The sequence below is a fragment of the Amborella trichopoda genome, chromosome 2 (genome assembly GCF_054954075.1).
Source record: "Amborella trichopoda isolate Santa Cruz 75 chromosome 2, AtrichopodaSantaCruz75HAP2 v2.0, whole genome shotgun sequence".
NCBI classification, from domain to species: domain Eukaryota; kingdom Viridiplantae; phylum Streptophyta; class Magnoliopsida; order Amborellales; family Amborellaceae; genus Amborella; species Amborella trichopoda.
Genome location: NC_142337.1, coordinates 17,161,245 through 17,175,235, shown reverse-complemented (window position 1 = coordinate 17,175,235; position 13,991 = coordinate 17,161,245). Strand labels below are relative to the sequence as shown.

Here is a 13,991-nt window from a genome sequence, read left to right as displayed (position 1 = left end):
GGGTAAGGATGAGATTTTCCAATGGGCCGGGTCATCAATTTTCGGGCCTTTGGCTAAATTCTTCGAGGAGAGGATTACCAGATTGGACAGTTTCTTCTGATGTTGTAGGTAATATCGAAGGGTCAGCAAATATTGCAAAAAGTTGTTTTTCTATTTCTTCTAGAAAAATAATACAAAGCATAATACATCAAGTCCTGCTTTTTCTCCACCCCAAATCCCATATAAATCACCCTCTTCTTCCAAATCAGTGTATATTGACAATGCTTTTATTGCAGATATAGTCCTTAATGATAAATATGTCCAAATCAACCCAAATAAACTAGCTCCCCTATATCTTCAAAACCATTTAAGCCCTCTTAATGGTATCAAGACTAGAGAATGGTATGAGTCTGTTTTAATGGAAACCGGATCAGTTTCAATTGTCCACTTTTTCCAAGGCAACACTAATTGATATGCTTATTCAAAGCTACAAATAAAAAAGTTGTTGACATATGAAGATTGGGGTAATAACCCCACTCAGGGAAAGAAATTATTAAATACAGAATACCAATACAACTACTGCAGATATGTTGAATACCTTGAAGCTTGGCATAAAATATTCTCTTACCAAAATCCAAATAATTATCACTCTTTGTACATCCAGTTTAAAATGCCTATAATTGAAAGATTTCCCAGTTGGTTCCGTCATTGGTTCCTTATTTAGAGATCCTCCACCCAAATACTACCTGATTCCTTCCAAGCTTTCCAACAAAAATTCTGTGAATAATACTTATTCAGACCAAATAGATTACCATCTGTACTTCATGGCCATTTATCAGATCCCATGGATTGTAAAATGGGAGTATGCTATTAATGAAAATACTTCGAATACTTATGAATATATTCCCCGTTTGGGGAAAAATATAAAAATTAAATGGTGGGATATATATAGCGCTGACCCACAATCCTTTTCACTGAAGAGGATTCCTCCTTCCTCGGAGTTTTGTCATAATACTACTGAGAATAATATTGTTACTCTTAATACATTTTCTTCTTATATGAAAAAACTAAACAAGCTCGTCCCCATGCTACACTAGAAGAAATAGAAAAACAACTTTTTGCAACATTTGCTGACCCTTCGACATTACCTATAACATCAAAAGAAACTGTCCAATCTGATAATCCTCTCCTCGAAGAATTTAGCCAAAGGCCCGAAAACTGATGACCCGGCCCATTGGAAAATATCATCCTTATCCTTTATGATGATATGACTCAAAGTAGATTCCTTATCTTTACTTTATTCCGATATGACCTAAAGAAGACACCTTTTGTGTGACGAGACCCCAACTTCAGTGAATATTATTCCCTTGCATAATGCACCATTGCCACGTGTTTGATGAGACCCCAACTACAGTGAACATTATTCCCTTGCACAGTATGCTATTGCTCCTCCCGCACCATCAACTGCCACATCGCCTAATCGCCACGCTCCATCAACCGACAAGTCGCCTCCATCGATTATCACCTTATCCAGCCTATGATTCATCCATCTTAGCCAGATCCCTTGAGATAAGGATAAGCAACAGCAGCATGCCAGCAGCCGTCCACTTGGCAACCATCTACACAAACCTGCGCCTATAAATACATCTTCCCCAGATAGACAATACAGGTCGAATTTCTAGGAAGCCATATGAATAGACCTTTTTCAGCACTCCTCTTTGAGTCACCCCTCTTATTCTTCTTTGCAATTCTCTTTCTTTACTACTGTAAATTCTCATACAGTAGATAGTTTTCATAACAGTCCTATATAATCGAATCAAAGTTGGTAACCTCTATTACTCTGTAGTTTTAAATGTGTGATTGTAATATCTCTTCTCTTCCCTCTTACTGTCCTTACGAATGCAGTTTCTTCTCCAGTTATTGTATTTGTAAATAAAGAGTTTTTATTATGAGTTTTTATATCTGTCTATTATGATCTATGAGTTTTAGGATCTAGTGGTTTATATATCTGTCTATCTATTATTTATATATTTGTCTATCTATTATTAATGCAATTTAAATTAGTATTCAGTACTAAAATCAGAAATTCAATCCATACTTCTTGGATTATCTTAGATATATTTGTAATCTCTACAGTCTTCTTAATATTCTTATTCTTCTATTATATAGGAATTTTACGACAATTAATGAACTATAATTATGCTTTTTTCATGTTTTTAAGATAAATTAGGGTAAATTAATTAGGGTAGATCTTGGCGCGTTTATGGTATCAGAGCCAACGCTGTTCACATCTGTTCACTATCTTAGTCGAGAATCACTAGTTTCAAGAACAACTTCATCATAGACAATCTAAGAAAATTATCCATTAAAGAAAGTTGGTCCGAGAGTTGAGGTTAGAGACGCTCAGATACCAAGTCTAAATACCGTTAAGGCTAAGAGAGCCGTCGAGGTCGAAACAGACATAAGAGGTAGTCAAGGAGGACTGTCCAGATAACACTCATCTGCAACCTAATAATGGAAAATTTTATTAGAAATTTTACTGATAAAGCTGTTGGACAAACTAGTAATACTCTAAGAATTAAGAATAAAGAAGAAGTAGTTATAAATGATATTGAAAACCAAATACAAAATTGGAATATATCAAAAGTACCTATATCTAATGTATATAAAAAAGGAACATTCGATTTAAAAATAGGTTATGCTATAAAAACTGTAAAACAGACCTTGTCAGTGACTAGTAATCAGGAAGACTTCCAACTTCTCTCAAATAAAATATTACAAGTACATAAAAATAAAAATTATAAATATCTACATATTGGGTTAATACAAATAGCAATTAAACTATTAACAAGGTTAGGACTTAATAATTATGTTCTTGCATGCCTAAGAGATATAATACATAATAGGTTTTCTGATTCATTACTTGGAATGGTGGAATCCAGTCTTTACCGTGGACCAATATATTTTAATTGTTTCTCTAATTATTCTATGTCTTTAACATATCCTAATATATTAAATGTTTTATCATTAAATCTGAAAACACAAGGATTTGATAAGATGCAAGGATCCCAAAATATTGCAATAGTCTATCGTATTTATTATAAAGTTATGACAACCCTATGTCCTAATGTTCTTCAAATAGATACAAGAGGTCAAAATATACTATTCCAAACTAATGTAGAAAAATCCGACATTATAGTTCCAAAAACAATATCTTGGTCTGACATAAAATTACCAGAATCATGGCTAATACACAATGATAACCAACCATCACAAATTCCAATTCAAAACATTCTTGATAGGATTGTTGAACATATTAATGGAAATATCGAAATACAATTTCCAAATCACTTAAGTCATTCTTATCATGATTCAGTAGTATCATCAAGATATGATAATCCAATAAATGAATCTTTAAACTTAGAACCATTCAGAAAATCTGTCACAACATATGACAGACCACAAAGACCTGCATCTAGAAACAGCCAACATCTTGAACTTCAAATTCAAGGACTATTAAGAACATCTGAAAACATAATTATTCCTCAATATAAACCAGCCCAAGAAGAGCCCGATAAATCAGAATTTCAAATATTAACCCTTACAGAAGAAAGAAAACTAGATTAAAGTTATATTACTAATGACTATTTATCTGCGAAAAATGCAAGTATACGTAAATGGTATCTAAATACATTTGAACCTAGATTAGTAGAATTATTCCATAAAAATTCAATACTCTTGAATCTCAATTCAATACTCTTGAATCTCAATTCACAAAATTCAATGCTACTAGTGGCAAAGAAATCACTTGTATATATCCTCCAGAACAAAGTCTAACTATTAAAGGAGTTAGTAAACAACCCTCCGAAAAAGATATAAAGGAATCAAGTACTTCTACTCAAATAGTTGTATATGTAACAACATCAACCCCATATAAACTAACTACTTCAGATGTCACAAGATTTGACTTACTTCCTCATATAATTGAACAAAATAATTATACGAATTTTTATCTACAAACAATAGGCAAACAAACAATACGAATTGAAAATCTTTTATCTCCAGCTCCATCCAATCCTGTACCAAAACAGTTACTATTCAAACCTCCTCTTGAGCTAAATAAAGAAAAATTTCTTATCGGAGATGATAATAAAACATTAATGGATCAATTAATATCAAAATTATCTAAACTTGATATTACAAATAAAGCCAAAGAAAATGTTTCTGAACATGAAACCTTAATGCTTCAAGAAGAATTTGATGAATCTATGGATGATACAATTGAAAATAGAGAACAAGCATTTAATCAATCTATGACATCTAGTCCACATATAGATGAAATCCAAAGAATTGCATATTTGCAACAGCCTTACCATATCATAGAAGACCAACACCTGTTGATATCCAATTTGAAGAGGCTTTCATATCCAATACTTCTTCCTATTCAGGAAGAACTTTAGTAAACTGAAATATAGATGGAATATCAGAACATCAAATCTTAGATACCATGAGACATATGACTATGTATGCATCTGCATGCAAAATTGTAGGAACCCATGATCAGGAAATAGCAAAAGCTATAATATGTGGTTTTACAGGATGGTTACGTGGATGGTGGGATTTCCATCTCCCAGAATCTATTAAAAAACAAATATTAAATAATACAAGACATTGTACTGTCAAAAATGAACAAAACCAAGATGTCCTTTATACAGAAAGTGATACAGTCAATACACTAATTTACACTATTACTCTTTATTTTAAAGGAAATACCGTTGTCTTAGCATCTAGATCCGAAGATCTTTTATCTAATTTAATATGTCTGACTCTATCCCATTACAAATGGTATAAAGATGTATTCTTTTCCCGTTTATTACTAAGAGAAGATAGCCAGCTTGAACACTGGAAAGAGAAATTCATAGCTGGATTACCTTATTTATTTGCTGAGAAGGTAAAAGAACGTCTTAAAAATAAAAACGGCGGTATAATAAATTATTCTAAATATACGTTAGGAGAATTATCTGCTGAAGGATTAGCATTATGCACAGATATGAAATTAAAGAAACAACTTGATAAACAAAAAATGACTGGTAGGAAAGAATTAGGAGATTTTTGTGAACAATTTGGCTACCATATAAAAAAAGATAAAATTCATAAATCTCATAAAAAAATACATAGATCTAACCAAAAAGAAAGATATTATTTTAAGAAATATAAACATAGAGAGAAAAGAGATAAATTTATCAAACGATTTGTTCCCAAATATTCTGCCTTTAAGAAAAAAGGCAAAAGAAGAAAATTGCATGTCTGTTATAAATGTGGTAAAATTGGCCATTATAAAAGCCAATGCAAAGTTAAAAAGAAAATCGAAACTCTTATATTAGATGATTCTTTAAGAAATAATCTATTTGACCTAGTACAAATATATAATTCATCTACTAGTTCTGATACAGATTCTCAATCCAGTAGTGATATGTCATTACTAGGAAATATACAAGATGAAAATCTTGTTTGGTCAGATACATTAGATGAATCTGATAATGATCTATGCGAACAATGCTCTGGCAAAATTCCAACTTGTTCTGGTAAAATTCCAACTCATAATCTTCATACCCTAACAAAAGAATAAAATTTTATTCTAGATCTAATAGAGAAAATATCTGATCCCGATGACAAAAGACAGGTTATCACACAATTTATTAATTTAACTAAAGAAAAACCCAAACCAGTTACTTTGATCAAATCTCTAGATGAATACAACTTCTCTACTAGTCGTTGAACTGCCTTAGTATGAAGATCCGTCCAAGGTGGAGGATTTTTTTTTAGTCTATCATATAACGGTTTAGCATCAAGAGCAAGACTTTTATAGAAATCACTAATATAGTTTAAACATCCTAAAAATCGTTGAAGTTCGGTTTTATCTAGAATTTTATCAGGGAACTTATCAGCGAATATAATAGATCGATCAATGGGAATGATAGTGCCTTGGTTAATATTATGTCCTAAAAATCTTATTTTGGTTTGAAATAAATTAATTTTTTTAGTAGAAACAGCTAACCCAGCATGTTTCACTGTATTGATAAAAGTGTTAAGATGTTTAAAATGTTGATCAATAGAATCAGAGAATATTAAGACATCATCAATGTAGACTATCATAAATTTATGATAAGGATTGAATACATCATTCATTATCTTTTGAAATTTAGATGGAGTACTTTTTAGACCAAAAGGCATGACATTCTATTCAAATTGGCCAAATGGTACATTAAATATTGTTTTATATTTATCTTCTTCTTTAATTTGTATTTGCCAAAAACCTGATTTCATATCAAATTTAGAAAAGATGACTGCATTAACAAGTCTGTCTAATAAATCTTTTTTATTAAGAATTGGATATCTAATCCATTGTAAAACTTTATTAAGAGGTTTATAATTTATTACTAGTCGAGGAACTCCTCTTTCTGTTTCAGCATTCTTATTTATATAAAACGCTGAGCAACTCCAAGGGGATTGACTAGGTCTTATTAGTTGTTTCTGGATAATTCATCTATTTAAGTTTTGCATGTTTGTAGTAATTCACTATTCATTTGAATTGGTCTAGCTGTTATAAGTATTTTCTTTTCATCAACATCAGGCTCATAAGGTAAACTAATAATATGTTGTTTCCTATTCTAGAATACATTAGGTAAATCATTACATATTTCTTTTTCAATTAATGTCTTAAAGGACTGTATTTTTTGTATTAATTCAGAGGTTTGTAATTTTTCACATATTATTTCATGTTTGATTTCTGTTTGTAAAGAACATAGAAAATGTTCCTTTTGTTTAATAATTGTTTTGACAGTATTGATTTCTTTGTATATATATATATATATATATATATATATATATATATATATATATATATATATATATATATATAGTGATGGTTCCCTTTAACAAAATGCTTTAACTAGGGTTTAGAAAAAATTGCTACATCCGCATGGAATTGGCGAATCCAACCAGGGAAGTGGAATCACCGCGTCATTTCCTTTAATATATCGAGACTTAGTCGGCTTTCTCTAGGAAGCATCGATCTTTGTCAAAGAACATACGATTCACTGTTCTGGAATATGTGGATCGTTCAATCCACCTATATTTTTTGTATGTACCATTGCAAATCTACCATACAAAAGAGTTTTATCGAGTCTTGGATCAAACCTATTTAAACTTTGGTTTAAAACAATGATCATTGATCCCTCTAATCCTTGCATGATCAATTTGAATAAAAGAACAACCTTTTGGTTGGAAATCTAGCCTGAAATTGTTAGGTTCTTTTTGGCATTAAAGAGTACTTCAATCAAAATCATCAACTTGCCTTTATTTTTCAATCAATTTCTTGAGGGATTTTATTTTAAAAATGACTTGATTGTATCTGAAACATCATTTCTCAATTCTGTTTCTTATTTTTTATTTCATTTTGTTTTTTGTTATATGCCAAATCTGCCAAACATGAGTTGCTTTTGAAATTTGAACTAAAGGTATCGAAATTTGGTTCAAAGCGAAGATTTTTTGATCCCTCTAAGCCCTTGAATGATCTGTTTTAATAAAACCGTTTGATTGAAAATTAAGCCCGGAAATTTTAGGTTCTTTTTTGCATCCTAGATATTTTATGTTCTCTTTTGCATTCAAGAGTTCTTTTAATCAAAATCATTTGTTTCCTTTGATATTCGATCAATTTCTTGAGGAATTTTGATCTAAAGAGTAGGTGATTTGATCTAAAATAGGTATTTTGTAAATTTTATTTTATATTTTTTTTTTTGACTTTTTGTTGGATTTAGGGTTTGGGTGACGATTTTGGGTATAATCTGCCAAATCGAATATTAAATCTTCGATTTCATAGTCAAATTTGTTCCAAGTTTGTTCATTTGATTCATGATTTGTCGAATTATTACATATTTGGTTCAATTTATTAGATTAAATCCTATTTTTGCTAGACCTAGCCCAAAAAATTAGAGTTTTTTTGCTCGGTTTTTCTAAAAAGAATTCTTTAGCCAATTTATATGGGTCTTGCATGGTTTAACGAGGGGATGACTACAATATATAATTTGATTGTTTCTCGAAATGAAATTTTAATATTGCATGATGATGATACGCACACATATTAAGAAATAGCTCTCATTTTTTATTTTATTGTGTGTCTATAAGGGATAAAGTTTTTTAATTATATATCTATTTTTTAATAAATGAGGAAAAATCGTCGTACTTTTTATTTTTGGTTTTCATATCTCAATAGATCCAATGATTCAAAATAAATTTTCTATTTTTTTGACTAACTTTATCCACTTTTAACTATTTTTTTAACCCTAACGTGCTCATTCTAAACCCTTCATTCTTATTTCTCTCTCTGACATTCACCTTTTTTGTTTCTCTAATGGGAGGGAGAAAGTGAGAAATAGGTAGAGAGAGATTTAGGTGAAAATCATATGAAGAGAGAGATGATGTCCTTTAGAAAGGATATATTTTTTTTATATTTGTTTGGGGCAAAAAAATAGTTTTACAAAAGATAAAATTTTAAAAGATATTTATGTGAAAGGTTTCTATGCTTCCTCAACTATCCAGCGGTCCAATTTTGATCAAAAGAGCCACTCACTGTTTGATCTTAGATTTGATGTCATAAAGTATTTTATTTTTAGTTTTTCTTATACAAATTGTATGAATATGAAATTTGGTACGTGTCATATTCTTATTGGGGCGTACTTATAAAAAATATTAAAAATAATTTTTTTATAAAATATAATAACCAAAATATCTCTTGAAACTTTTAGGGGTATCTTGGTTATTTTATTTTATTGAAAATATTTTTTTTTAATATTTTTCTCTAGTGCGAGTTTAATAGAGGAATGGACGTTCAAAATTTAGTGACAAAATAATTTATAAAAAAAATTAAAAATAAAATAATAAGGGGAAGATAAAACTTTTATGCTATAGAAAAAACAATAAAAAGCTTACTCATTTTTATAGTTCAATATATGTTTTGATACCTTGAGTCTATTGATATATAAAACTTAAAAGTACCTCATATATAAAATTTAAAAATATGGAGTACTATGATATTTTCTTCTAATAAATTTTACCAATCCCTTTATTTTCCAATTTATATTTATTTTAGATTAATAGAAATAACCGCTTCATGATGAAGAAGACCCGATAAGGACTTCGAGGTGCGTCCGGGTCCCATGCCACGAGCCGATCTGAGGCCCTAAGCTTTGGTGGTGGGGCCATGGCCCTTGTGCGTGAGAAGTGACGCATGGCCCTTCGCAAGAGCCCCGCAATTTACCACCTCAAACTACTGCTTGCCACGTGTACAAACCGTCAAGGGCGGCTGACCCCAACTTCGCTCGGACGGAATAGCGTCCAGGTTCATTGAACCAAGTCCTTGGCCCCTGTTCTCTCTGTATTCATAAATCCCTCCCCCCTCTCTCGCTCTCTAACAGAGAGCTTGATCCTGGTTGATTGCTACTTGCAAAAGACGATTTGTAGAGAGGGTTTCTTTTGGTATTACGGTTTCATTTTGTGAGAGCATTATCAGAAGTTGACCTTTTGTTGTAGCAATGGCGGTCTCTGCCTCAGCTGCAGTTTCAACTTCTCTTTCATCTCACTTAGTTTCCAAGGAAGTGAAATGTAAGGAAATTCCCCTCCTTTCTCTCTCTCTCTCTCTAATTTGCAGCTTTTTCTCTCTCCCTCTCTCTCCATTGATCTGAGTTCCATTAAACACTTTTGTGATTAGCTTTTTGGAGAATTTCCATATGAACAATCTCAACGTTCGATTTCTTATTTTCTATCTGTTCCTCTATCTGTAGAGTACATTGAATGTACAGAAATGGCTATAAACAGAGTTTCTATTAATCGTATTAACAGCTACTCTAGGAGGAATGTTAACTTTCTTAAGTTGTTAACTTATTCTCTTTTGCAATTCTTAGTTTTTAGGGTTTATTTATTTATTTATCTGACTTGCTGTTTTCTTGTTCCTTATTTTTCAGCGCCTCTATTTGTGTCTCAGTCAGAGCAATTTAGATTTCCCCAAATTGATTTAAGGCATAAATTGAAGCCATTCTCTGCCGAGGCGAGGTCGAGAAGAAGAGATGCTTTCCTTCTCTCTGCTGCGACCCTAACACCGACTGGTTTGTTCTCTGAATTTCTTAACCCAAGACAAATTTGGGACTTTAGCTCAGCTCTTCGAAGGTGGGTGCAATGTCTGAACCCTAATGCATGATTTTGCTTTTGCAGTGGTGGAGAAAGATGAGGAAGACAAGGAGGATTATGAGAAGTTGGCCCAAGAGCTGAAGAATGCTTCTCCTCTTGAAATCATGGACAGGGCTCTTGCCAGATTTGGCAATGACATTGCAATTGCTTTCAGGTGAACTCTTACATTCTTCTTGTTTTTGGGAAACATTATTTAGATGTTCTTTATGAGCCTAATAAAAAGGGTTTGTGATCACAAGCGTAATCACCGTCGAAATATTCTCAATCACAGGCGTCTATACTGTGGTCGTTGATAGATACGTGTGCACAGAGTTTAATGATCATCTTGATGATAGAATACTTTCTTTATCCCTCTCTAAACTTGTCCAGATCTCCGGACTTTCTGGAATTACAATATTACCCCTGCATGTTTTAAAGAATTAGGCTCGGCATGGGGCCGGGTGAGGCCAAGTCGAGTCCGGCCTAAGCCCAGCTGAGAACCTGCCGAGGTTAGGCCGGGCCCGATCTATTCCCCGTTCAGCCTGGCCCTGATAAAAAAAGGTGAGGGCTGAAGCCTTACCCTACTCTATCAGAGAAAGGATGAAGTTTCTGCAAGGTCTAGGCTCTATGAGACCAAATAAAGCAACATGTGTTGAAAGCACGTCCGGTCGGCAATACACGATGGCTCTAAAATCAATTTTTAATATCTTGTAAATCATTATAATCTTGTAAATCTTTGACCATTTAATTTTTAGGGCAAAATGGATGCTCTCTTGACAATTTGTTAAAACATCCACTATTTTTTTAGCTTGAAATCTTTTTTTTTTTTTTTCGCAACAGCTTGAAATCTTATTTTTTTTTGACAACCGTGATATTCAAGCCGAGAAGATCGATGTAAAAGTTTCTCAATGCTTGAATTGCAATTTTGGATGGGTTATGTGGTGAGGCTTTACTTATTTTGATAGAGCTGTAGCCCTTTCAAAAAACCGAGAATGTTTCTATGAAATATATTTGGATTGATTTTTTTTAGCAGTGTAAGCTAGGATGATGGTAATTTGATCTTTCCTTCAAAAGAATTATCACAGATGTTTGTACATGAGTATCAAATAAATGACCATTAATTGTTTCCTGGTGACTGTTTTCTTGATAAAAAGTTGCAAACTTTGCTCTTGACTGGGGTTTTTTGCAGTGGAGCTGAGGATGTCGCTCTGATCGAATACGCGAAACTCACAGGCCGGCCCTTCCGAGTCTTCAGCCTTGACACTGGTAGGCTGAACCCAGAGACGTATAGATTCTTCGATACTGTGGAGAAGCACTATGGCATCCATATCGAGTACATGTTCCCGGATGCAGTGGAGGTGCAGGCCCTGGTGCGCACAAAGGGCCTCTTCTCATTCTACGAGGATGGCCACCAGGAGTGCTGCAGGGTCAGGAAAGTCCGGCCCCTGAGGCGTGCTCTCAAGGGCTTCAAGGCCTGGATCACAGGCCAGAGGAAGGATCAGTCCCCTGGAACCCGTGCTCACATCCCTGTTGTTCAGGTACAGTGACCACTGATCTCCCTCTTCAAGTAGAAGTTTACTCTTGTTAATCTGGGTTTGAAACCATAGTGGCATTGAGTTGAGCAGATTGGCTCAATCCCAAAGTTTGTGCCCCAATTTAACAATGGGGACCATTGTTCTTCCAATTTCTTTGCATTGTAAATCTTGAGTTGCCTATGTTTTCTCTTTGTTTTGTGACTGAATTTCGGTGTTACCATATGAAGGTGGATCCATCGTTTGAAGGGATTGATGGAGGAGCTGGGAGCTTGATTAAATGGAATCCGGTGGCCAGCATGGAGGGGAAGGACATATGGAACTTCCTTCGCACCATGAATGTCCCTGTAAACACTCTGCATTCTCAGGTAAACCAGCTTCAGAAAATATTTAAGACGTCTTTCCATTTTTTTCCTTGTTTGATGCTCTTATGGTATATCTTTCCATTTCTCTTTTTTCTAATGTGATGATGCTCTACTGGTATCTCTGTATTGCTTATGATATACTTTGGTGCTGGGCATATTTGCAGGGTTACGTATCGATTGGGTGTGAACCTTGCACGAGGCCTGTGTTGCCTGGTCAGCACGAGAGAGAAGGGCGATGGTGGTGGGAGGATGCTACTGCCAAGGAGTGTGGCCTTCACAAAGGCAACATTGAGCAGGCATCTGAAGATAGCCGTAATAAACTCTCTACAAATGGAGTGGCTGATGCGGATGACATTTTCAAAGGACAGAGTGTGTTGAGCTTGAGCAGAACAGGGGTGGAGAATTTGGCTAAACTACAGAGCAGGAAGGAGCCATGGCTGGTTGTCCTCTATGCTCCGTGGTGCCGCTTCTGCCAGGTCAGTCCCTCTCTCTCTCTCTCTCTCTCTCTCTCTCTCTCTCTCATGATTTCTCTAACTGTTTCGTGCTATACCTTGCAGGCCATGGAACCTGCGTATATGGAGCTGGCGGAGAAACTTGAAGGATCCGGTGTGAAAGTGGCGAAGTTCAGGGCTGATGGGGAACAGAAGCTATTTGCTGAGAGAGAATTACAGTTGGGAAGCTTTCCTACCATCCTTTTCTTCCCTAAACACTCCTCCAAACCCATCAAATATGCTTCTGAGAAGCGCGATGTTGATTCTTTGCTCTCCTTTGTCAAAGCGCTCCAGTAAAATGAATGTGAAGGCTGCCCAAAAAGATTGTGTATAAATGAATTGAGGGTTAGCTTCGGTTAACTCTGAGATATACATAGGAGGCCTATTGTGTTTTAGTGATTTTAAGGAGCAAGCAAAAGCTTGCTTAAAACATTTGGGCCGAAGCTCTACTGCTATCTTGTTGTCTACTGCCATTGTTATTTCCCAATTTTGTTTGACTTCAATTTTCTATGGGAGAAGAAAATAGTTTACATGTTTATTTAATCCTGGGCGTTGTTCCTTTTATAGGATTGACGCCTGGGATTTTTTTCCCCCTTCATTTCTGTGTTATTTGAAGTTTGAACTAAGGGATTATATGCAGTCCAAAATCTCTTGAGGAAATCTCTTTGAATCATTTGTAGGAGCCGGTGCCCTACTCGGACACAAAGTAGCTGGCTATGGCACTCTCATTATTGCAATATAGTCTGACTGCATGCTCCTCATCTTACTTCAAAAGTTTTGCATCCACTGTATGCAGCTCTGAGTTAGAGTTACCTTAAATGTTGTGCATTCAACTGATGTTGGAGAAATATATATTGTTAGTTGCCATTTGCTACGCAGCTACACAGAGATTGCTTCTGACCCCGAGCTGAATATGTACCCTGTAATTGATTTGCAAATCCTCATGTTGCCCACATAGTCTGCATCAGATAACTCGAAGTACTTCAGCTGTGGACCGTCACAGATAAAGAATCCCAAAATCCACCATATGTTCTTTACATATCGGAAAATATACTGAATTGCTTCCAGATGGGGCTTCTGCAGCTCTATGTGAACTTGCAGAATTCTTCCCGCTCCATGAGCAATAACTGGTCATGAAAGAGTCAAATAGATTAGGCTTCTGACCAGTTGCCTATACCTTCATACATAGTCGAGTTCCTCTCATACAGTCAGTTTCCCATTTACTTCAGCACGTGTCGAGATATCTTTGCAGTTTTCCATCCCAAACTTGCGTAATAGATTTATTGTGCTCTTCTTTTGGCACAAGAATAGACATTGTTCACTGGTCTACTTCCATGCTGAGAAAATGATTCAACTCCTGTAGCTCCTTCATATCGAACCACAGAGAAAGGTTCTTACGG

General features: G+C 34.5%; 1 protein-coding gene across 1 annotated transcript; it reads left to right on the top strand.

Moving 5' to 3' along the window:
- Nucleotides 1-9,450: 9,450 nt before the first annotated feature.
- Nucleotides 9,451-13,251, top strand: LOC18445736 (5'-adenylylsulfate reductase 1, chloroplastic). The gene is made up of 7 exons (XM_006855866.4): nucleotides 9,451-9,642; nucleotides 10,002-10,142; nucleotides 10,249-10,378; nucleotides 11,393-11,741; nucleotides 11,966-12,103; nucleotides 12,265-12,576; nucleotides 12,658-13,251. The coding sequence occupies exons 1-7, from the start codon at nucleotides 9,573-9,575 to the stop codon at nucleotides 12,886-12,888; spliced, it is 1,371 nt and encodes a 456-aa protein (XP_006855928.1). The 5' UTR covers nucleotides 9,451-9,572; the 3' UTR covers nucleotides 12,889-13,251.
- The last annotated feature ends 740 nt before the right edge of the window (nucleotides 13,252-13,991 follow it).